The 24,689-nt window shown below is 49.8% G+C and overlaps 1 protein-coding gene across 1 annotated transcript in view; it reads left to right on the top strand.

Annotated features, from left to right (window-relative positions):
* COX20 (cytochrome c oxidase assembly factor COX20) overlaps nucleotides 1-20,310 on the top strand; it is a 236,150-nt gene extending 215,840 nt beyond the window's left edge. Inside the window, exon 4 of the mRNA XM_086927344.1 lies at nucleotides 19,193-20,310. Coding sequence (XP_086783470.1) covers nucleotides 19,193-19,337 — 145 coding nt within the window. The 3' untranslated portion in view covers nucleotides 19,338-20,310. The remainder of the gene's footprint in view (nucleotides 1-19,192) is intronic.
* Nucleotides 20,311-24,689: the final 4,379 nt, after the last annotated feature.

A 24,689-nucleotide genomic window follows, 5' to 3' on the forward strand; every position in this document is an offset into this window, starting at 1 on the left:
GAATAACAAAGTGGGTAGATACTGGGATTCAGGTGCTATGTTTTGACTAAATAATCCTTCAGATATAGTGAGCGTCGTTTTGTAGTTTTTCTTAACTAGATTCGAAATTAATCCAGTGCCTGTGACCGTTTATTACAGCATATGTATTTATATTTACATTTCTAAAATGTAAAATTGTTCTATTTGAAATATCATGTTTAAACGTCTGAAGAAATGTTTTCGTGTTGGAATGACAATTCAGTGCTATGCCTATAGTTGATCTAAAATAGCTTTTATATTCCACTTATCTGCTGGCTTTAGATAACATAGAAGTATAAAAAACGATGATGGACCGAATGCTGAACAATGCAAACATTCACCCCCAGTCACAGATCTGGGTTTACTCCATTGTTTTTTTGCTCACCATGCCACCCCAGTTTGGGCCCAGCCATATGCAAATCAGTCTAGACCCTGCTCTTCATTGGAATAGTCCAGGCCGAACTGCCAGGCCAGTTCACCTCATCAGCCAGGCTATCTTGAATCCAGTGGCACAGTGAGCACAGGACCCACGTCCTTCCCACTTATGTCAACAAAAGCAAAAAAACAGATAATGGATAGAATGCTGAATTTAGATAACATAGATCCTGAATTTGGGGCACACTCCCTAGAGGAATCGCATGTGAAACAGATATTTCGTCCAACCCTGTTTGCTTACTGTATAATGTAGTAGTCTGCTTAAGGCCCATGCACCCACATCTTTTGCCCTGATCTTTAGATTTCCAAGGAGGAAAAACACTAACATGATTACCTGCTTTCCTTACAGTGCCTCCCTTTTGAAAACTGGAGGCTAGTCATCCTCTGTGATGATGATGTCATAGCACCTGGCAAATGAGACCAGGCTATAGATTTGATTTTGTGTAAATATTCACCCTCAATTTGTATTTCTCCATCATAAGCTGTGTCTGGGGGGTTTACATATCCATCCGCTGTTGCAACCTGAATGTATTCTTTAGTTGTAGTTGCCAGCAGATGCTCCTCGAGATCTGGAGAAATGTTGTCACTTCTGGTGCACTCTCCAGAAGCACTACTGTCCAAGTCCTGTTCTGCAGACTTATCCATAATTTATAGGGAATGCATTTTCCCTACACTGACTACTTTATTTCCCTAAAAATTAATCTTTTCTGCCAAACCTTTCTCTTCATCTTTATGCTAATTTTAAGTCAATTTATTTGATCACTTTTCGCTTTGCCATACTTGTCCTTTATGCGATACTCCGTCCATCCACAACTTGGTGTCCTTTTACTGTCCCCACAGCCCTGTAAAGCACAAAAAGAACAGCTATCAGAATGCTGACACTGATCCAGATTTCTAATTCGATTGCAGTTCCTCAAATTATATCCAACTGTACTAGACTCCTGCACAAGAGGGGATTCAGTTTAATTCTTTTATTTTGCTTTCTACTTACTTTAGCCCTCATGCTAATTTCTTTCTTTGAATTGCAGTTTTGTGGCTTGGGAACTTACACAGAGTTCTTTATAAACTTCTAAGATAATCGTAAGAAGCTCTTGCTTGTGATCTTGAATGTGAACTATTGGGCCACTGCCAGAACTGCGACTTCTCAAATGTTACTCATAAATATTGATAAAACTGTCTCAAAATTACATATTAGTTTCATTCTAAAGTCAAGAGCAGGTGCAGCGTTTGACTTATTTCAGATTTTTTTTTTACAATCAATTTTATTAGGTTTATTACAACAAAATTAATTCATTGGTTGCAGTTCAATTGACGTCAGGAAAGAAAATAACAGTATACACAATCGACCTGAAGCATGGCTGTCCTTCAGGGTGAACATGGCAGATCGAACACGAGGGAGAGTTGCACATAGAAGGGGATGGAGTAAAAATACAATGAACAGGGAAATAGGCAGTTCCTCAAGGGGGAAGCATATTGAACCATTTACCCCACACTATATTGAATAAATCAGGGCACCTCCGAGCTTCGAACATGGCTTCCTCTTGGATCCCACACCAGTCCACTCCCCTCCTCCAGGGCTTTATCGTGGGTGCCTTAGCCTGAGACCAGTGCGCCGCTATGTCACTCTTGGCCACCGCCACAGCTGTCCCCAGTAGGCGCTTGTCTGCCCTTGAACCATCCAGGCCATCAAACACCCCAAGCAACAAACGTATCGGGTCATGAGGAACCTCCCAGCCCACTGCGGTCGTGAGCTCTCTTTATACCCCCCCCCCCCCCCAGAATGGCACCAAGGCCGGACAGCACCACACCATGTGGTAGAAGTCGGTGGTGCAGATGTACTTTGTGTGCATGCCAGGGAGGGCTTCAGCCGGGTCTGTAATAGCCGTGTTGGGGTGAGATACGCCGTGTGTAAATAATAGAGCTGGACCAGACGTAGCTTGGAGGATTTGGTCAGGGTTTCAGGCGCCATAAGGGCATCCCTGCAGTCCGCCTCCTCTAGGGGGCCCACCCAAACCTCCCATCATGCCCTGAGCCGGTCCAGAGAAGCGGGTCCATTATTCACTAAGGATCGGTAGATACGGGACACTCCTCCCCTCCCTAGATTTCCCATCTTCACTTGGGCTTCCAACCGGCTGAACTCTGGAAGAGAGACCGGGGGTGAGACATGGGTATGGAAGGCATGTCTAAGCTGTAGGTATTTATAATGTTGTGAGTGTGCAGGGGCGTGACGATGCTGCAGATCCGCAAAGAAGCGGATGTGGTCCCCCACCCAAACATCACCGAGCACTGAAATTCCGACAAGGTCCCACCGCCGGAACCCCTGCAAGGACGAGACCTGCCCCATCCAGGACCTGTGCCATAATGGCGTCTGCCGAGTTAGTTTCCTATCCCACCGCACATGATGGAGGGCAGTGCGCCAGGCCGAAACACCATCTTGGTGACCGGGGGCAGGGCCTGCGGGACTGGGCTGCCGTATAAAAAAGCCTGGATCTGTGTAAAGTCCAACGCACTGAGTTCCACCCGATATGCAGGGTCGGACCAGCCGCCCGCATACCAATCGTGGATGACGATGAGCTTTGTGGCTAGGTAGTAGAGGTGAAGGCTGGTTACCCCCATGCCTCCATCAAAGAGGGGGATGCGACATTGCGCCAGAGATAAGCGAGGCCTACCCCCTCCCCAGAGAAACCGGGTGAGGACACTGTCCAACTCACTGAACCAGCTACTCGGCAGATGGATAGTAATGTTTTGCATTATGTAAAGAAAACGGGGGAGGACCATCATTTTGAACAGCGCACTCCTTCCCAAAGGGTTAAGGGGGAGAGTCTGCCACCTCTTGAGATCCGCCTTCATCCGGAGGACCAAAGGAGTGACGTTTAGAGCCCATTCAAGTTCTGGCAGAAGAGCTATCCTAACGCCAAGGTTTTTGACCGAGTGCCCTCTAAGGGGGATGTCCGACTGCCAGTCAAAGCAGTCCCGGGAGGGGTGCAGGGGCACCAGGGTTGACTTCGCCAGGTTGAGGCGGAGTCCAGAGACCCGCTCAAATGCGACAAGGGTCGCCACACACCTGGGGCCAGAACTATCAGGGTCTGCCAAATAAAGCAAAACGTCCGCGTATAGGGCTATCTTGTCCACTTGACTCGAGTCCCAGGCCCATCCCCGGATAAGTGGGTCCTGTCGGATGAGAGCCGTTAGGGGCTCCATCGCCAGCGCCAATAAGAGAGGTGAAGCGTACACCCATGGCGCGTACCCCTTCGGATCGGGAAGGCCCCGGACAGCTCTCCATTGATGAGTACTCGGGCTCTGGGGCTAGCGTAGAGAACACTGATGAGATGGCAGAATGAGGGACCGAAACCCATCCTGTCCAGCACATCTTGTAGATATTCCCAGTTCACAGTGTCAAAGGCCTTCTCGAAGTCCAAGAAGAGCAGCGCCAAGTACGGGGTGATGTGGCCACAGTGAGCCAGAGCCAGATGGAGCCGGCGAATACAATGGCGAGTGCCTCTGGCAGGCATAAACCTGCATTGGTCGGGTGGACAAGATCTTGCAGAAGGGGTCGGAACCTCTGAGCCAAGACAGTGGCGAAAATCTTAATCTCTGTATTAATCCGTGAAATCGGACGGTAGTCCGCACAGCTCAGGGAGGGCGGTTGCGTCTTTGGAATGACCACTATCATGGCAACATCCGATTTGGACGGGAATGCCCCTACCTCGCCATGTGGCAGAAAAGATCTACGAAATGGGGGGGCCAGGACATCCTGAAAGGTCGCTTAGTACTCGAGGGTACCCGTCGGGGCCAGGCGTCTTCCCAGGATGCAGGAGCGAGATAGCGTCCTGGATTTTCTCTGGAGAGAGACCCGGGAGTCTGGTATCTTTCTTGTCCAACAAGTCATCTAGGGAAGCATTCGGGGAACGGGCGGTGTAAAGGGTCTCATAGTAATTTGCGAAGGTTTGTGCAATGACTGAAGACGTCACCTGGAGGGCCCCAGTGTTGTAACGGATTTCAGGGATAATACAGTGGACTTAGGGATAAGACATTAGGTTGTGGAGGAGCTTACCATTCTTGTCCCCCCACCCATAAATACGGGCAACCGATGAACCCCAAAGCATCTTGTCAGCCTCCAATGACACCCGACGGATCTCCTCACGCACCACGGTCAGCTGACGGGAGGAGTCCCCCGTGCCACCCGTGAGCAAAGCCGTCTCGAGCCACTCTGCCTGGGATTCCAGTTGAGCAAGCTGGGCCATCCGTTCCGACCGCTTCGCGTTGACCAATCCCCTGGCCACCCCCCGGATAACGGCCTTGCTCGTCTCCCATAGCATCCCCTGCGAGGGGACCGAGCCTGTATTGGTGGAAAAAAAATTACACAGCTCCTGGTCAAAGGACTCCACCATCGTCGAATCCTGTAAGAACTAGGCATTAAGCCGCCAGACCGCCTGCGGACCCCTCAGGGGGGTTCCGAGACGGAGTGAGATGGGAGAGTGATCTGAGATCCCCCTTGGCAGTATCACGGCAGACACTAGCTGGCAGTCCGTGGCCGGCATCAGGATAAGGTCGATTCAGGTATGAGTATGGTGGGCGGCTGACGTGTGGGTGTATTGTTCTGTACGCGGGTTCCATACTCTCCAGACATCACATAGACCTAAGGTTGAGGACCAGCTTGAGAGGATCTTCGCAGAGGAGACACGGGCTCAGGGGGCACCCCTCAATGGTTCCTGAGACCACCACATATCTACCCCGTGTATCCGACTCAGCGTTAACGAGGGTAAAGTAAAGGGAAGCCCTTTCCTCAGCAAGATGGCCACCCCTTTGGGAGCCCCGTGTAAACCCAGAGGGCCAGACCCTATCAGAGCCATATCGAGCCAGGAAGTTGCATTGTGTACCCAAGAGGTGCGTCTCTTGGAGGAATAGAATGTCCGGCCTGTGGCGATGAGCAGCGCGGAGGACAGCTGTAGGCTTTATTCGGTCCAGGAGGCCATTGACGTTCCAAGAAAGGATGTGGAGAGGTCTAGTAAGGATAGTAGTCATCTAAGGGAAAGAACTGTGGAGGGCCCGATAACTACGTGGATCCCTACCCATCCGGGGAGAACACCTCCCTACCCCCGGGCCCAGGATCGGAGTCGTGGTATTTGGTAGTCAGCCCATCGATCTTGGGAATCGGGGAAAGGAGGTTGGTAACTGCCAGTAGGAACCCCCAGTGGCGGCCCGTAGGCGGCCAAAAATAAAAAACGATGAAGGACGTGATCTGCATGCCCATTGGGAATTAATCAGAGGATCGTAAATGGCAAGATGAGCTGCAACCAGCGGCCCGTAGGCGGCTAAACAAAACAATCTCCAAAGGTACAACGGTACCCCGTCCCACCCAGCCCCCCCAGGTCCCCCCACCCTACACTTCTGAAGTGGAAGCATCTGTCGCCCAAAATCCCCAACTAATAACTACACCACAAAAGGTGATACGCTACTCTAAAACGGTTAGCTATAGTCAATCAGGAGCATGGCTGAGTCGGACCCCCCTCCATATATACGGATACATGCCCACAGTAAGAAGTATGGATTGGACAACAAAAACATAAGATGGATCAAATCTAGGATAACAATGTAAATGTAACACTTGGCTAATTCGGCCATCAGAGCCACGGGAGATCCCCGGTCACTCGGTCAGGAGTAGGGTCTCCCCTTCAGGTCCAGAACAGTTGGGCGAAGGCATACCAACAGGAATCCTGATCACACCCCCTCCTCCCCGCCAGAGCCACGGATTACAGGGCTCCCAGATAGATCCGAGTCCGACATGGCCCGCCGGCGGGTAACCTCCGGCCCAGGGGCACTGTCGATAAGGGAAGACACCACAGCAGGGGAGGAAGCCCTCTGGCTCAAGGCCTGACTCGGGGAGCACCGGGATTGTGTCCCTGGCGACCAAGAGCTCCACCCCTGATGGGCGCCCCGACGTCTGGATCCAGTTTGGCGTCGTTGCACCTCTCCTGGCCGGATCGGCGTGCCTGTTTCAGGACAGGTGCTGGGCTGCCCCAGGAAGGAGGGGCCGTTCCTCCGTAAGCCAGGTCAATGCCGCCTGTGGGGTGTCAAAGAAGAAGGTTTTGTCCTGAAAAAACACCTTAAGGTGGGCCGGTAAGAGGAGTCCGTAGCGAAGACCCATGGCTAGGAGTTTCTGCTTGACCTCATCGTAGGACCGGTGCTGTGACTGAACCTCCCTAGAGTAGTCCGGGAAGACCAGGATCCTGGAATTTTGGAAGTGCACTGGACCCTGAATCCTGGTGGCCTCTAGGATCGCTTCCCTGTCCCGGAAGTTAAGGACCTGCAGGATGATGGGACGAGCGGGAGCTCCAGGAGGGGGTTTAGGAGCAAGGGAACTGTGGGCTCGCTCTATCGCAAACCAGGGGGAGAGTTTCTCCTTGGGGATCCAGGACTTGATCCACGCCTCGATGAAGGTGTCAGTGTGTCTCTTTTCCACTCCCTCCAGAAAACCCAGGAGGCGCAGGTTGTTTCTCCGGGCCCTATTATCTGCTTCCTCGGCCCTACGGTGCAAATCCGCGGTCTGTGCCTATAGACGAGTCACCTGGTGTTTAAGAGTGCCCACGTCATCCTCCACTGTGGAAAGGCGGGACTCTGCTTCAGCAATCCGGGCCGTGGCATTACGGAGGTCCTGTCGGATCAATGCCACATCCACCCGCACTTCCCCAATCTTGGCCTCCACTGATGCCTGCGATGCAGTGATCTTCTGTAGGATAGCGGAGAGGTCTCCCCCGGTCGCTTCAGGTGCCACCACAGACCCAGCCGCCGGGTCAAGAGCAGACTGGGTGAACTGGTCCATTGTAGTTTGAGTTTAGGGCCCAGGGACCTGGAGGTGCGGTTTTTGCCCATGCTCTCGGAGGTTCAAGTGTGGGCGCTCGGCCTGGGGCAGAGGGGGGGTATGCAGCAGCGCTCCAGCCATGGTCCCGCCGCCCGGTGTGGTGGCCGATCTCCCCCACTCCACGGATAAAGGAAGGCGGACTTCCACAGGTTAGTATACCTCTTCCAGGTGTTGTCGGCTCCCAAAGCAACTCCAGCAGGCCCAGGGCCTTAAGGGCCCCCCACCGGCTACAAGATCCTGAGTCCCCAGGCGAGAGGGGGGGTTCCAGGCACCCACGCGTGCCACCCGACTCAGTGGCCGATCTGCCCCCCACCAAGCCAGGGTGCGTCTCCCAACATGCAGGCAGCGAGAAATCAGGGGGGACCCACCAGCCCATAGGTCAAGGACGGCCAGGAGACCCAGTGGGCCCTCAGAGTCGGGTACTCCCCCACCTTAGCACCTCGCTGTAGAAGGGCAGTCTATTCCAGTGCAGGGCTCGTCATCTGCCGCCTCCCAGCTCAAGCGCAAGGGGAAGAACGTCCACAAACCTTGCTGACAGCCCCTCCTCGCCCCGCGCCTCCACCCTGTTCACCGCAGGATGGCAGCGGCCGTGAGTGTCCAAGGCAGGCGGATGGGGAGGAGGGGGCCCTGGCAGGAGACTACCACAAGGGCGCAATGGGCCCACACCAGCAGTGAAGCGACTCCAGGAGACAGTAGCGGCCCGACCTGCCCTCCAGCACCACCACAGGCAGGCCGTTGGGGGAGGAGGGGGCGCCCCAACGGGGGACCGCCCCAAGGGTGCAATGGGCCTGCACCAGCAGCTCAGCCACTTCGGAAGTCAGTTGCGGCCCGCCCGGCCCCTCAGCACCACCACACCCCACCTCCGCAGGCACAGGCACCGGAGCTCCGATCAGCGTGGCTCGACACAGCCGCCAAAAGGTGCGAGGGGAGAGGAGGCCCACTGCACGTTCCCCCGCCTACTCACCTCTCCCAGTGCGTCACGTCGGCCGCCAGCACCTCCACAGCCCCTTCGCTGGGTCTTTGTCGAGGGCCAGGTCACAATCCAATCCCGCAGGCAGCAGGACGCAGGCTCTACTCCCCAGCCGCCGGCAAGCACAGAGGCGGCGCAGCTCCTCCACCGCCAGGGGTTCCAGGCGCCTCCCGTGAACGAATCCCACCACTCGCCCCAGAGCCGATCTGCCAACTCCGCTGGCTCCAGGGTGGGATTGCACCCCTCAGTCTCCGGCCGCAGCTCTGCCTCACGCCACCAGGATAGGTCGTCGCCCGCAGAGGAGTGTAAGCCGGACGGGAAGGGGCAATCGGGCGGCCAGGCGGGAAAATCAGGCCACAGGAGATACAGGGGCCGCCATCTTACGGCAGAGGAGGCTGCCAGGAGCCAAGGGCCTGCAAGGACACCACAGGCACCAGGCCGGCCCTGCGAGGGGTCAGGGCGCTGCAGGTCGGATGCGGGAACCGTTCCTAGGACTCTGGAACATCGATGGTCGCTAGCAGTGGGCTAAGATGAGGCGGATGACGGAGGGAGTCCGGAGCACTCTTAAAGTTCGACCGCCATCTTGACGCCTCAAGCCATGCCCCCCTCGGATTTATTTTAACACCTCTGGTAACACCGCTAGCGAGGGTGTATCACGCTTAGTAGTATTAATACTCACAAATATAGTACCCCAAGTAGTACACCATGTCTGTCCTGGGGTGTTGTGTAAGGATAAACCTCTTGTAGCTGATTAGTATAACAAGTGAATCAAAACATAATCACATCGTGTTTTGTGGGTGCTGTGTCCATAATGGCATTAATAGTCTGAGGACTAATTACCTGCACCAGAGGCTGCGCTTCTTGTGCAAAGACGTAAACAAATGCTCCCATAGCAGTCGATTGTAGAACACACTTTTAAAGTTGCCCATACATAGCCATTATCTGGTTTAGTAATTTTCTTACTTCTTCAGCCGGTACAAACCAGATAGCCCCTTCGGTACTACAGGGACCTAGTCTAGCATTCTGAATTACATGGGGTAATTGACTATTAAATCATGCTTGATGTTCTTGCTATCACAACAGGACTTCTAAGTCACAATAAAGTTCATAATTACCCAGAATTGTGGCAGCTCTATATGAATGTAGGTTTCCTGTGTTGGGATCTGCAGCCTAAAACTCTGCCCATGAATAGACTATTTTAACAGATAATGCAACATGTGCATTCAGTATGAAAATTACCCTTTGCCCCTTGTTTGGGAAACCTCTAATAAAGAGACATTGTGTAACTGGTGCCCAAAATGTACTCCTGTTGCACTAGGAGGTGATTCCTCCATTATACATGAGATTAAAAACATGAGACTCAAAATAGGAAAAAGCCATCGTAAATCAAGCACATGGAAAACCAACAGCAGGAATGATATGTCTATATGAACTAAAGGAGGTAACCAATATATCTGAAAGAAACAGGTTAGTATTAGATTCCTTACCTTAGAATATCCCCAGGCGTCAGTCTGGATCCGAAAGCTTTTGCGTAGCCGTACCCTTGAGAGTCAGTAGGCGTCGTCTGCGGCTCCGCGTCCGTCGTCAGCGTCGTTGGCGCCGGGATGACGTCGCTGTAGTACTTAGACGCCGCCCTCGTGCGCTGACGTCAGTTATTCTTTTTTCCGCGCCAGCAGCGCAGATCCGGAAAAAGTAGTACCCATAGTCAATTTTTGACTAACTTTTTCGATCCATTTTGATCATTTTTCGAAGTCTTCTCGACTCCGAACGGTGCCGGTAGGGATGCCTGGATTTAAACCCTGTGAGGACTGCGACTGACTGATGTCGGTTACCGACCCTCACCGCCGGTGCCTTCACTGTCTTGGCTTCGACAACGACGACAAGGCCTGCCCCGACTGTCGAGCCCTGACGTGGAAAGCTAGGCGGGAGAGGTCTCGCAAGCGGCCCGAGCTGCGGCAGTCGGCCCGCTCCGTGAGAGGTCCCGGTCCGGACGGAGGTAGAGGGACCGGTCGCAGGGTCGAGCCATCATAGCTCCGGGAGTCACCATCGGTCTTCGGGCTCGAAGTAGTCAGGTAAGCACAAGAAGTCAAAGAGATGTAATCACTCTTCCGACTCCCTCTGACGCTCGCGCAACGCGGTCGGGGGTTCGGGTGACACCGCCCATGCGGCTCTGTCAAAGTTGCGGCCTGCTGCATACCCTCCGGTCCCTGGGCAGGACGCGACGCCGGAGGAGATCGAGCGTTTCCTCATGGCCATGAGGTCGCTCTCTCCTCCGACGGGCTCCTCAGTGCCTTTGGGCCCAGTAGACCCGTCTGGTGGCACTAGCGGGTCGGGTTCTTCGGCCCCGACGCTGGCGGGTGCTTCGGCCCCCCGACGCCTTCGGGCCCGGCGCCACAGGGCCCCGCTGAATCCGCTTCCGGATCGTCGCCAGTTGACCTGACCACCTCACCGGCGCCGATCCCTAGGGTGTGACCTCAGGCACCGCCTCCGGGCTACGCCGTCCCCGATGCCTCCCTCGATCCGGTTCCGGCTACACCGTATTCGACGCTGATTGGAGATTTTTACTTCAACGAACCGGCCCCATCCTTTGACAACCCTGATTATCAGGAGATGGGCGATGAGGTGTATTGGGAGGACCCTCTGACTCGTGATTGTCAGGACCAGCAGGACTGGACAGGTGAACTTGGGAATGCCAGTGGTCTGGACACTTCACCGGACACTGGTTTTATCTCACCTCCTACCGTGGCTACGGAGGAGGGGGCAACCTACAGTGTGGTGCTGACGCGGGTGGCCCAGGGCCTTGGGCCTTGAGCTCCCCGTCGCCTCAGTGAAGACTAACCTCCTCACTGAGGTCCTTAAACCGCAGTCAAGCTCGGCTGAGCCTCTGCTGCCGTTTAATGAGGCCTTGACTGACGTTCTTTTGGGCACTTGGTCCAGGCCCGCTACAGGTCTGCCTGTAGATAGGAACGTGGCCAGACGCCAGCTCCCGGCCCCGGGCGACCCTTGTTCCTGTCCACCCATCCCACCCCGAGAGCCTGGTCATCCAGCCCTCTAACTCCCAGACCGCATTCACGACGGCTCCCCCCAATCCGGAATCCAAGAGGTACGAGCAATACAGCAAGAAGGTTTTCTCCTCCCTGAGTTTAGGACTGCAGTCTTCCAACACCGCATGCCTCTTAGGCCGCTACACCCACTCTCTGTGGGACACGGTCGCGGGCGTGCTGCCAGAATGCCCGACGAAGGTCAGGGCTAAACTCACCCAAGCCCTTGCAGACGGTCGAGATGCAGCATGTTTTTCCATCCAGTGTGGGCTGGATACCACCGACTCACTGGGCAGAGCGATGGCAACGACAGTGGAGATTCGTCGCCACGCCTGGTTGAGGTCCGCCAACTTTTCGGACGATGTCCAGAATACACTCATGGACATGCCGTTTGATGGCCGTCGCCTTTTTGGCGACAAGGCAGACCATGCACTTGAGCGCTTTAAGGACTCCAGGGCTATGGCCAAGTCTTTGGGCCTCTCGGCCCCGCGCCAGCAAACGGGTGCCTTTCGCTCCTTTCGTGGCCAAGGAAGGGGCGCCCCCACACGTGCTGCCAGCCACGAGCCGCAGACTAATTTCCAATGCGGTGGCGGCCGTGGAAACCGCAGTGGCGGCGGTTGGGGCAACGGCGAGGTCTATCCACACCTTCCCCCGCAGCATCTGCCGCTAAAGCCTCCTAGTCTGTGCTTTCAGGTCCATGTGACGCCAGTGGGGGGCAGGGTTCGCCATCACCACTTCCATTGGCGCACTGTCACTTCGGACAGGTGGGTGCTGCAAATCATCCAAAGGGGCTACTCCCCCCCCCTTCGAGGTGACGCCTCCAGCCATGCCACCGCAATACCACCGCGTGTTGGGGGATCACTTGCGACTTCTGCAAGAGGAAGTTACGGCCCTCATGGCCCCCGCTAAAGCCTCCTAGTCTGTGCTTTCAGGTCCATGTGACGCCAGCGGGGGGCAGGGTTCGCCATCACCACTTCCACTGGCGCACTGTCACTTCGGACAGGTGGGTGCTGCAAATAATCCAAAGGGGCTACTCCCCCCCCCCCCCCTTCGAGGTGACGCCTCCAGCCATGCCACCGCAATACCACAGCGTGTCGGGGGATCACTTGCGACTTCTGCAAGAGGAAGTTACGGCCCTCTTGGCCAAGGGGGCCATCGAGCGCGTTCCTGGGCCAGAAGTAGAGTGTGGTTGCTACTCCCACTACTTTCTGGTACCCAAGAAGGGCAAAGGGGGCCTACGCCCTATCTTGGATCTACGGAACGGCAACGGCTTCCCCTGGAAGGAGAAGTTCAAAATGCTGACACTAGCTCAGGTCTTAGCTGCCCTGGACCCAGGAGACTGGATGGTAGCAGTGGACTTGCAGGACGCTTATTTCCACATTCCCGTCCTGCCGGCCCACCGGCGCTACCTGCGGTTCACGGTAGGCCACAAGCACTTTCAGTTTACCGTGCTCCCCTTCGGCCTTACCAGCGCCCCACGGGTGTTCGTGAAGGTGATGGCGGTGGTCGCAGCTCATCTGCGCAGGTTAGGGGTTTCAGTCTTCCCCTACCTCGACAACTGGTTGATGAAGGCAGGGCTCGCCCCAGACAGTCGTCAGCCACCTCCAGACGACGGCAGACCTCCTGCACCAGCTGGAGTTCTCCATCAATGTGCCGAAATCACACCTGTGCCCCTCCCAGAAGCTCCTCTTCATCGGAGCGGTTCTGGACTCGGCGCAGTTTGGGGTTTATCCTCCCGAACAGCGGGTTCGGGATATTCAGGCTCTGATTCCGATCTTTCAGCCTTTATCCCGAGTCTCGGTCAGGATGACGCTGCGGCTTCTGAGGCTGATTGCCTCCTGCATCCTTCTGGTGCATACACCCGATGGTATATGCGGGCTCTGCAGTGGGACCTGAAGTTTCAGTTGGCCTAGCATCAGGGCAACCTGTCCGACCATGTCCTGATCTCGGAGGGCACTGCGAAACAGCTGCAGTGGTGGCTCACAGACCGCGATTGGGTTAGCGGCAGATCCCTCTCCCTTCCCCAGCCCGAGCACGTAGTTGTGATGGACGCGTCCCTCCAGGGCTGGGGTGGCCACATGGGAGAGGCGGAGATCAGAGGCCTCTGGTCTCCGGCGGAGTCCCGGCTCCATATCAACCTTTTGGAGCTGCGGGCGATTCGTCTAGCACTGAAGGCATTCCTCCCCTCTGTTTGGGGGAGTGTAGTGCACGTGTTCACGGACAACACCACTGCCAGGTGGTACTGCAACAAACAGGGCGGGTGGGTTCTTGGATCCTCTGCCAGGAGGCTCTGCTGCTCTGGCAGTGGCTGGAACATCAGGGCGGGACCCTGGTGGCTCACCACCTGGCAGGTTCTCTGAACGCAAGGGCGGACAAACTCAGCCGACTGTGCATGATGGATCACGAATGGCGTCTGAACTCTGACGTGGCGCAAGGTCTCTTTCTGCAGTGGGGAGAGCCTTGGTTAGATCTATTCGCCACGGAAGAGAACGCGCAATGTCATCAGTTCTGCGCGTAGGGAATTTCCAAGGCGGCACTCGCTCTGAGGCGCTTTTCGTCGCGAGTGGAGTTGCTGTCTGTTGTATGCCTTTCCGCCTATACCTCTTCTGCCCAGAGTGATGAAGAAGATCAAATGCGACCGGGCCCAAGTCCTCCTTGTGGCTCCGGACTGGGCACGAAGGTACTGGTATCCCGAGCTACTCAGTATGACAGTCGATCCCCCGGTTCGTCTGCCTGTTTAGGAGGACCTTCTGTCGCAGCAGCAGGGGACGGTCCTCCACCCGAACCTGTCCAGTCTCCACCTCCATACTTGGAGGTTGAGCGGCGGCAGTTGAGGCCATTTGACTTGCCTCCTGAAGTCTGTAATGTAATTCTGGCAGTCAGGCGTCCCTCCACAAAGTCGGTATACGCCTGCAAGTGGAACAGATTTGTGGCATGGTGCACAGCAAAGGCTGTGGATCCTCTCTCTGCCCCTCTTTCTGAGGTTCTTCTCTTCCTTCTTTCTCTTGCCGAGCAGGGCTCTGCTCTGAGCACTATCAAGGGCTACCTTTCTGCCCTTTCAGCCTTTCTAAGGCTGCCTGATCAACCGTCTTTGTTCAAGTCCCCCATTGTCAGTCAGTTTCTGAAAGGCATCAGACACATGTTTCCCCCTGTTCCGTTTGTGATGCCTCAGTGGGACTTGAACCTTGTTCTTACCTATCTGATGTGCGCTCCCTTTGAGCCGCTTCACAACTGTCCTCTCCGCCTTCTTACTCTGAATACTGCTTTCCTGGTTGCCATCACCTTTGCCAGGAGAGTGAGCTCCAGGCCCTTTCATCCAAACCTCCTTTCCTTTCTGTCCATCCCGACAAGGTTGTGTTGCGGACTAGACCCTCTTTCCTGCCCAAGGTTGTCACTGCCTTCCACATCGGGCAGTCTATCACCTTGCCCACCTTCTTTCCGCCACCGCATTCCTCAAAAGAGGAAGAGCGGCTTCACCGTCTAGACCCAAAACGTGCGCTTTCATTCTATCTAGATCACACATGCCAGTTCCGGGTGGATGACCAACTCTTTGTTGGTTACATGGGTGCTAAGAAGGGACGGGTGGTGCACAAGCAGACCACCTCTCGGTGGGTCATCTTGTGTATCAAGGCTTGTTACTCCTTGGCGAAGGATCCTCCTGTTGGGCTGAGGGCCCATTCCACTCGGGCGACAGCGGCTACCACTGCCCTGGGCCGGGTATTCCCTTTGCAGGACATCTGTCAGGCAGCTACGTGGGCCTCGCTGCACACGTTCGCAAGACACTACAGCCTGGACAGCCAAGTCCGGAGGGATGGCTTCTTTGGCCTTTCCGTCCTCCAGGACTTTCTGGTGTGATTATTGGTTCGCAGACCCACCACCGGGGTTGGTATTGCTGGGCTATCTATTCTAAGGTAAGGAATCTAATACTAACCTGTTTCTTTCAGATGAACAAGTTACTTACCTTCGGTAATGATATATCTGTAAGAAACAGTAGTTAGTATTAGATTCCTTACCGCCCCACCCATCCTCCCCGTTCTGCGAACCGATATCTAGGGTTAAGGTCATCCCCTTTCAGGGCCCTAGTTTCAATGGCACCAGTGTTGGTTTTTTACATAGCACTGCGTTTCTGGCGCAAAAGCTGTGTATAAGAACTGACGTCAGCTCGCGAGGGAGGCGTCTAAGTACTCCGGCGACGTCATCCAGGCGCCAACGACGCCGACGACGGACGCGGAGCCCTAGACGACGCCTACCGACACGCAAGGGTACTGCTACGCAAAAGTTTCCGTATCCAGACTGACGCCTGGGGATATTCTAAGGTAAGGAATCTAATACTAACTACTGTTTCTTACAGATATATCATCACCAAAGGTAAGTAACTTGTTCTACAAGGAACATCTCTAATAGTAATTGCTTGTTACCTTGAGTGTATCATCCAAAATGACTCAAAGATATAGAAGATTGAGCACCACTCAGGGCACCATTGATGTGTTTTCTGGATTTCTTCCTAGGATGTGGCCCAGTAATGAGTTGTTGTCATCAAGGACTTCTTCAATGTCACAACCCGAGGCAGAAAAGCAAAAGGATCACAACCACTCCGCAAGCCACTAAGCATTACTTGAGTGAGATGTGTTCTAGGTAACGATCAATCCTGTGAGATCTCACAAGGATAGTTAGTGGAACCAAAACCCTTTTTCAACATGGAAAGGCACACTCAACACCATAAGGAAACTTGGAATATCTTTTCAGTATTTACTTAAAATCAAAACCTTATCCTAGTGGATACAGTGGGGATAGTACCTGTTATAAAAAACAAACAAAATAGTGGTAATGATACTTATCTGAAATGTGAATAATAAATATTGTAACGCTGTGAATATATCATAAAGTTTATTTATATTGATATTTCCCACCTCATCTTGCTTTCAGAAAACTAATAGGGGCCTACTTCTAGTTTCAGCGAAGGTCCACACCTGCATAACTCTTCTGAACAATAGGACCAATGTTCAGCAAAATAGCAGCATCTGCTATTCTCGTCAGCGTCAGCAGGCAGGCAAACAATCCCGTTGAGTGAAGGCCGGGATGCACCTTCCTGTAGCCTTCAGCTAAGGAAGTGTTGACAGCTCTGTATGACCCTCCGTTCTCGTGTCTTTTACAAAGTTCCTTTCTATCCCATTGCTCTATGTTTGTAGTTTATATATTGTATCTGAGCATTGTTGAAGATTTTTAGAATAAACAATTAACGTCAAGACCCTGGTAGCCTTTAACTTACTTACATTGTGTGAAACGAGAAGTAATGTTTGCAGCTTTTATGAAACCTTGTTCATTATTTGAAAAACAATCACTGGAAAAGAAAATGCAATCCATATAGAAATATATTCAAGCAGACTGAATTATAACACTGCTAAATATCATGCTTAAATCCTTGATACTGATATTCGTGTTGGCTCCAGACTAGATGCCTGGGCTGCTCAATTGGGATCGCTATCCTTGTATTTTTTTTTAAAATTATTTTATTAATAGAGTTTTATATAGCGCGAACTTGACCCGAATAGGGTATCAGAGCGCTTTACATAGCATCAGTTGCTTTACATTAAGACACATTCATTTTTGTTAGGCACTTGGAGATTAAGTGATTTGCCCAGAATCACAGGATGTTCAGCGTCATTGCCGAGACTCGAACCCAATTCCCTAGGTTCGAGGTCGACCGCCCTACCCGTTAGGCCAACTCCTCTGACCTGTAAGACAACAGAAATGTATTTAATATCCGTTAATAAATTCAGATTGGTGCCTGTGTACTGCATCACCCAGTGTGGATGGCTTACCACTTAGTGGCTCCTTTCTGGAGCAATAGGGAAACCTCTGATTCCGTAAACCAAATTCTCTCGGCCAAAGTAAAAACATGCTGTTAATGCTACTTTGAACATCAATCTCCTGTAAGTGTGATGGAGCAGATTAGTTGTTTACCAAAAATTGGGGCTTGGTATTGTTCCATATGTTGCCTTTGCAATAATAGCTGTGCCATAATTTAGTTCCAGACTGACTGGGCAACCTCCCACATCTTCTCTGCTTATCGTTTAAATGGCACCAGGCTTTTCCATACCATATTTGCATAATCCTAAGAGTTGTGTTGTTGTCATGGGAGGACGTCCAAGACACCCTGATGAGTCTTTTCTCATTTGTTGCCTTGATTATGCTTTGAGTCTCACCACTGTGTTGTTAAATACAGTGTCAATTTGTTGTACATGTCTCTCATGCATCTCTTTCCCTTTCCCACATGCTGGTGTGGTTACTTGTTGTGATAGGCAGCATGGCTCATTGATTTTGTCAAGGTTTTGGTTTGTGGTGTAGCAGTCAGCCTTTGGTGGTGAAGCTGAATGCTGCTGTTTGAATAATACTTAGTCAATGGTATGTCTGTAGTTCAGATAGTTTCTTTAACCGGCTCTCAATGGCCTTAAGTTTCACAACCAATCTTGCTTCTTTCTCTTGGCAGAAGTAATTTCTCGGTTTGACTTCCTGCACGTTTTGACTGGACAAATTCCAATACAGTCCACCATAGCTCATTTTCAGAAAACCCGTTGTTTATGAAGTGGCTGACTAATGGAGAGGTTCGATTCTTGAACCGGATCATTTTTGTAGTGTAATGTTTTCTGTTCTCCTGATTTGTTTTTCCAAATTGTTATTTTTCTAACCTGTGCATAATTTCAAGGACAAACAATCACATTTTGGTTTTGCAATTAGTGAACTTGTTGTGTAGTAAGGTAATCCGTTGGTACGAGAATGTATCTCCTCTCACGGCTTGTGGGCACACAATACAGTTACCACACTTGTGGTTTCCTCTTATAGCCAGTAAGCACAACATGAATTGAATAGTGTTAATCAGTTTCTTCTTCAAATTCGGTCTAGACTAAATCATATTTTAAATGACAGATCCCTTATAAGGCGAAGATTAGTGTTTCTATCTTAGTAGGCAGGATCTTCTAGATGTGCCAGTTTTACTTTACAGTCTTATTCTACTCCATTAATGTCTTGGTTGAAGGTGGTAACAGATACGAGTGAGGGGTGCTTTCTTCTTTTACTCTCTTGTCAATCTTGTGTTTCACGCTTCATTACCAAGCTCTTTTTTATTGAATGCTTAACTTGCGATTCAATTCATCATCATTCAGGTACTCAAAAATATGGAAATACATGTTTTACTGTAGTTATGTTGTAATGTGAGGAACAGGCTGGAAAGCAATTTGTCTTTCAGGTTATGTGAATGGGTGTAGCGAAAAAATGTATTGCCAGTCTGTGTATTATTCCATCTTCGTGTTCTATTATGAGATCTAAGAAGCTTATGCATTGTTTCCATAGCGTAAGGCAAATTGAATGTATCTTCTTGTGAATAATCATTGGTGGAACACAAGTAAACCCTATTTTCAAACCTGCCATATTAGGCTGATATCATCTATGAAGTGTTTCTCTGCTTTAGGTCAAGAAATAATATGATCTAGTAGTAAACCAGCCACCAAATAGCTTTGAATCCCATTGAATGAGAATGTAAAGCTGCTGTTTAAGCCCTTTTAGGATTAGTTACAATTGAGTCATTGTGTCAGGTAACTGCATGTGCCCGTTACCGTTCACCAAGGATCTATTACCCCCAAAAGTGTAGACATGATCCCCACCCACAAATATAACTAGTATGGATGAGGCAAAGACTTTCTACTGTGGTTACTGGGAAATAAATGAGCCTAGGTCTTGTTGATCTCACTCACTCAATGCATAATGTGTATTAAAAGCAAACTGGTGAAACTAAAGAAGTTGTATACATACTTGAAGGACACTATACTACCAAACTAAAATGTACAATTCTCTATTTCTTTATTTTAGGATGTATTGCAGAGTCAATAATGCCAAGCTCAGGATGCAGCAAAAAATGATCCAGGAAGGATTGAAAAACAAAGTCCTGTACGAAGGCAGTAGTATAGATCCTACTAGAAAAGACACCAACAGTAATCAAGGAAGCAGGAATTAGAATTATCATTTTAGTGTGGCTGAGGATATCGTAAACTGAATTGTGTGTCAAAGTATAGTCTTTAATAAACCCCATTCGCTGATGGTCCTACATTATTTCTATTGTATTTGCTGCTCATATTGATTTGGAAATGTTTCCTCAACTGTGGCTCAATTGTATCTCTTTCATGAAATGTCCGTTTGATTCTTGCAATGAAGTGACAATTGTAATTACATTAATAAATGGGTTTATTTTGTAAGTCAGGCTTTTTAATCAGTTAGTTTGTCCTATTATTAGGAATTACATTTTGAATGAGAGCTGCTCATGGACGCAGTCTTTGGAAATTATTTTTAACCTTTCCAAGAACACCTTCCATACTAGCATGCTAAGTGGAGAGATTGTCCCTGAATTACTTACATATGCTTTAAGGATGTCTGAGGTATGGGGAATAAACATTCCAGTCCTTCCGAAAAGCTTTGCTTTTCACTTATATAAAATTACAAATCGTTTGAACTTTGTGGCTGGACATTTCCTGATGGTATTCTTACCTCTCTATGTTTAAGCATTTATGCCAGATGTACAAAGCTATTTTGGGTTTGCAAACAGTTTGCTAATGCAAATGGGCATTTTCAAATGTACAAAGCCCAAATTGCGATTCGGTAACCTGTTACCAACTCGCAATTTGCGATTGAGAATGAATATTTGGAAGGGGAATACTGATTTTCAAATATTTTGCGACCAAAATGCGGTTGCAAAACATTCGCATTTTACTACCAAGTTGAAGTTGGTGGTAAGCCATTCGCAAAAGAGAAAGGGTCCCTAAGGGACCACTTCCTATTTGAGGATGAAAACTGTATTATTTTTTTTAAGAGCAGGCAGTGGTCCCAGGTGCTCTTTCATTTTTGCATGAAAATGTTTTTTGCCTGGAAACTCAGTTGGAATATGCATGAAACAGAAAAGCACAAAGGAATAAATAAAGAAGTAATTTGAAGTGCATGGGTCTCTAACTTCTGGTGCAATGGAATTTTATGTATTGGAAGCCAGTTGGAGGTAAGTGGAATGGAGTAGATAGAAATGCTCACAGATATGATAAAAGTTGTTGCTAGATAGTGAGCAAAGGATATGCAGTAAGATGCTGAGCTACGGAGATTGACAGTGGGGACAGTAAGCACCATATTCACAAAGGTAAACTTAATGCTGAGATGTCCACACATAGATTTATGTTTACTTATAGGCAGAAATCGTGGACCAGTGCTGTTCACCAAATATGGGTGGAAGTTCACCTTAGTAGTAGGATTTAAAAGTCTCCCCCTGCTTACTCTGCAGAGTAGAGACTCTTTACTGAATTTACAGTCATAAAGTTACTACTAGCAACTTTACAGCGGATTTCAGATCCATGCCTCTGCTATGAAAAACCCCAAATGGATAACTGTGGGAAAGCATTCTCCTGACCTCATCCACACACATGATTCACATTCACCCACCAAACACATAAATGCAACCTACAAACTAGCCTCTCCCCTGTTCATCTTCGACTGTAATTTTGCTCACTGCCAGTCACTATGCTTAATTTGTCAAATTATTACTGCCAGGGCCCTCGTCAGGAGGCCACTTTCACTTGCACCACCCACTGCTGCCGCGAAGCGCTGCCAATTACAGTAACAACATCACTACTAACCATCACACTACTACAAGTATGGTTTTTATGACTATTCCGGGCCCCTATAAGAATGGCTTTGGCGGCAGATATTAGTCATTTTTAATGTATATTGAATTAATAAACAACTGTTCTCTCTAAATTATACAAATAGCACTGCCATGTGCTGGTGATGACAATTCAGTGCAGGTGCTGAGCACCGGAAACCATCGGCTGAAATTAAGCACTAAAACACACAAGATGATGGACGGAATGTTGCACAATGGCAAAACATTCACCCCCAGTCACAGATCTGGGTTTAATCCATCGTTATTTTTCTCACCAAGCCACCACAGTTCAGACATGGCCATATTCAAATCAGTCTTGACCCTGTGCCTCATGGGAACAGTCCAGCCCGAACTGCCAAGCCAAGTCTTCCCTGGACGGGAATCAAGCATCCTAGGACCGGTTTCTGGCTATCAGCCGTCTTCAGGCAGGATAGTTTGACTTCAGTGGCTTAGTGAGCACGGGACCCACGTCTAGGCATACCCTTCCCACATAGGGTGAACAGCAAAAGACACAAGATGATGGACGGAATGTTACACAATGGCAAAACATTCACCCCCAGTCACAGATATGGGTTTAATCCATCATTATTTTGCTCACCAAGCCACCCCAGTTCAGACATGGCCATATGCAAATAAGTCTTGACCCTGTGCCTCATGGGAACAGTCCAGCCTGAACTGCAAAGCTAAGTCTTCCCTGGACCGGAATCAAGCATCCTAGTACCGGTTTCTGGCTATCAGCCGTCTTCAGCCAGGATAGCTTGACTCCAGTAGCTGACTGGGGGTGAGTGTTTGATTTGCTCAAACGCTCCGTCCATCATCCCCTTCTGTATCGCTTTGTTCGCCCTAAGTTGGCAGGGTATGCTCAGACGTGAGTCCCTTGCTCACTTTGCCACTGGATTCAAGCTAGCCTGGTTGATGACAGCTGAAATGCCAGAAACCAGTCCCAGGATGCTTGTTTCCAGTCTAGGGAAGACATGGCTTTGGCAGTTCGGGCTGGACGGTTCCCATGAGGCACAGGGTCAGACTGATTTGCATATGGCCATGTCTGAACTGGGGTGGCGGAGTGAGCTAAAGAATGGTGATGGATTAAACCCAGATCAGTTGACTGGGGGTGAGTGTTTGATTTGCTCAAACGCACTGTCCATCATCCCCTTTTGTATCGCTTTGTTCACCCTAAATTGGCAGGGTATGCTCAGACGTGAGTCCCTTGCTCACTTTGCCACTGGATTCAAGCTAGCCTGGCTGATGACGGCTGTAATGCCAGTAACCGGTCCCAGGATGCTTGTTTACGGTCCAGGGAAGACATGGCTTTGGCAGTTCAGGCTGGACTGTTCCCATGAGGAATGTGGGTAGAAAATCCTAGGCCATCCGCAAGGTATGTGACCAGAGAGTCTAGGACCAGTGGAGAAAAGAATTGTCGAAAAATGGTGTGTATATTAAAAAATATATTTAATTTAACATAGATAAAAATCATATAGAGACTCAAGCATATGAAAAATACTGCAGAATTAATTATAAAGACTTAGTCTTTATAATTAATTCTGCAGTATTTTTCATGTCATTTTGAATTCTGAATGTATAATCACTTGCAACTTGTTTTGATCTATAATGCTGATATGATGTATATGTTTTTTACTTATTGTTTTTGAATTTCTTTAAAGATTTTTTATATGTCACTATTTTACTGTATCATATAGTTTGACTTATATGTTTGAGTCTCTATATGATTTTTATCTATGTTAAATTAAATATATTTTTTAATATACACACCATTTTTCGACAATTCTTTTCTCCACTGGTCCTAGACTCTCTGGTCACATACCTTGCGGATGGCCTAGGATTTTCTACCCACATTGGTTATTACCCTGCCCTAGGAGTCTGTGTATTACTGATACCCAGGGGGTCCTTGTTTTCTCTCAACTGTTCCCATGAGGCACAGGGTCAGACTGATTTGCATATCTTTCTTATTTTTGCCTAGTGACTTTTATACCAAATATCTGTACACTGATCAGTCTATTTTAATAGGAAATTATATATAAAGGATTTTACTGAATTTTATAACTGTGTAAAATCCAAATATTAGTCTCAGCAGCACTAATTTAAATTACATATTTAATTTGATATTTGACGGATGCCAGATCTAGGGACATGTGTCCACTACCAACTTTCAGGACCTAGGTTAAGAAGCAGCTATGGGTCTGTACACATAGTGGTCCTTCATGGCAAGAGAAGGAAATGTTATTCTACTACAGACTTCTGACTGTAGATCCCTCACCTTATGAATTTCCTCTCAGATGTCAGATGGTATAGAAACTTATGCAGCAATTACCTTACGTGTCCTTAGAAGGCGTTATGCGGCTCTGCATCAGGTTAATCGGCCTCGTCTGTGACATCGGGCCACTGTATTTGCACCACCTCCGTGCATTGATGTCTGTTCATTTCTGTCAGTGCCTGCTGACGCAGTTCTGGGGCTTCTTGAATCCTATTACTTCTGATAGAAAGGGGTCTCCAACCTTTTCGGTACTGAGAGCTACTTATGTTCAATGAAACTCATTGAGAGCTGCAAATATTATTGGAGTTATATAATCTCCATTGTTTTATATGTATATTAATTCAACCATGCAAAAGCTTTCTAATTTAATAAGCTGGGCTGCACACAGGTTAGCTACTCAAAGGTAGCTAGAGAGCTACAGTAGCTCACGAGAATCTGGTTGGAGATCATTCAATGTCACGATAATGTCGCCCCTAAGACTACAGGGTTGAAACCATGCTGTAGCTGTGATCTACAAATATTGGTGACAGACACCCACAGCATATGTCTCTGGTGCCTTGGCTCCAGGCACGACTCGATGGTGTGTCAATTCTGCACCAAGATGAACAAGAAGGCCATCTACAATCAGGAAACAAAACTCACTGTTGCCAAAGAAGCACTGCTGCTTGAGGTTGAGGGCGTAGGCCCGCTCTCGCAACCGGTCATCATCAAGGTTGAGTAGTTAATGTAAGTCCAAGAAGTCGAAACATGGGTCTCCCTCACCGCTACTCGGAGTCGCGGAACACTTAATCGACAACGTTCCCAACACTAGTTCTGCTTTGGCTCTATCCCGAACAGACAGCAACCCCATAGCTCCAGCCGTAAAAGATGGCCATGGACCAAATCTTTGGTGCCTCAACTGCTCCCTCTCGAGCGTTTTAGGTCCCATGGATCCAAGGGAGCCTTCAGTTGGTTTACTGTTGGCGAATCTGTTATTGATGCCAACTGTCCTCCCTCAGATAGAGGTCAGCCCGTTTCTCGGCTTCAGCACCTCTGGTTCCAGCTCCCCCAACACAGACATAGTCTCTTCCCCCAGCGCCACGCTCGACACAAGTTTGATTGCCGACACCAATCCCTGCGTCACCAGTGACTGAAACCAATATTATAGTTTAGTCAGACTCAGACACCCATGCCTCACCATCCAAAACTCAACAGTATGCCCATTCAGAACCAGACACCTACGCCCCACAATATGATGTTGGGGTGATGACTAGGACAATGATGGCCCGTATGGCAATAGCAATCTCTTTTATGACCTCCAGGAGTCCAGTGGCCCAGACACTTCCCCAGACATTTGTCTTTCATCACCAAATCTAACTATGGCCACTGAGGAGTCTGCCTACCCTCCTTTAGTAATA

The sequence above is a fragment of the Lissotriton vulgaris genome, chromosome 6 (assembly GCF_964263255.1).
Source record: "Lissotriton vulgaris chromosome 6, aLisVul1.2, whole genome shotgun sequence".
Taxonomy (NCBI): domain Eukaryota; kingdom Metazoa; phylum Chordata; class Amphibia; order Caudata; family Salamandridae; genus Lissotriton; species Lissotriton vulgaris.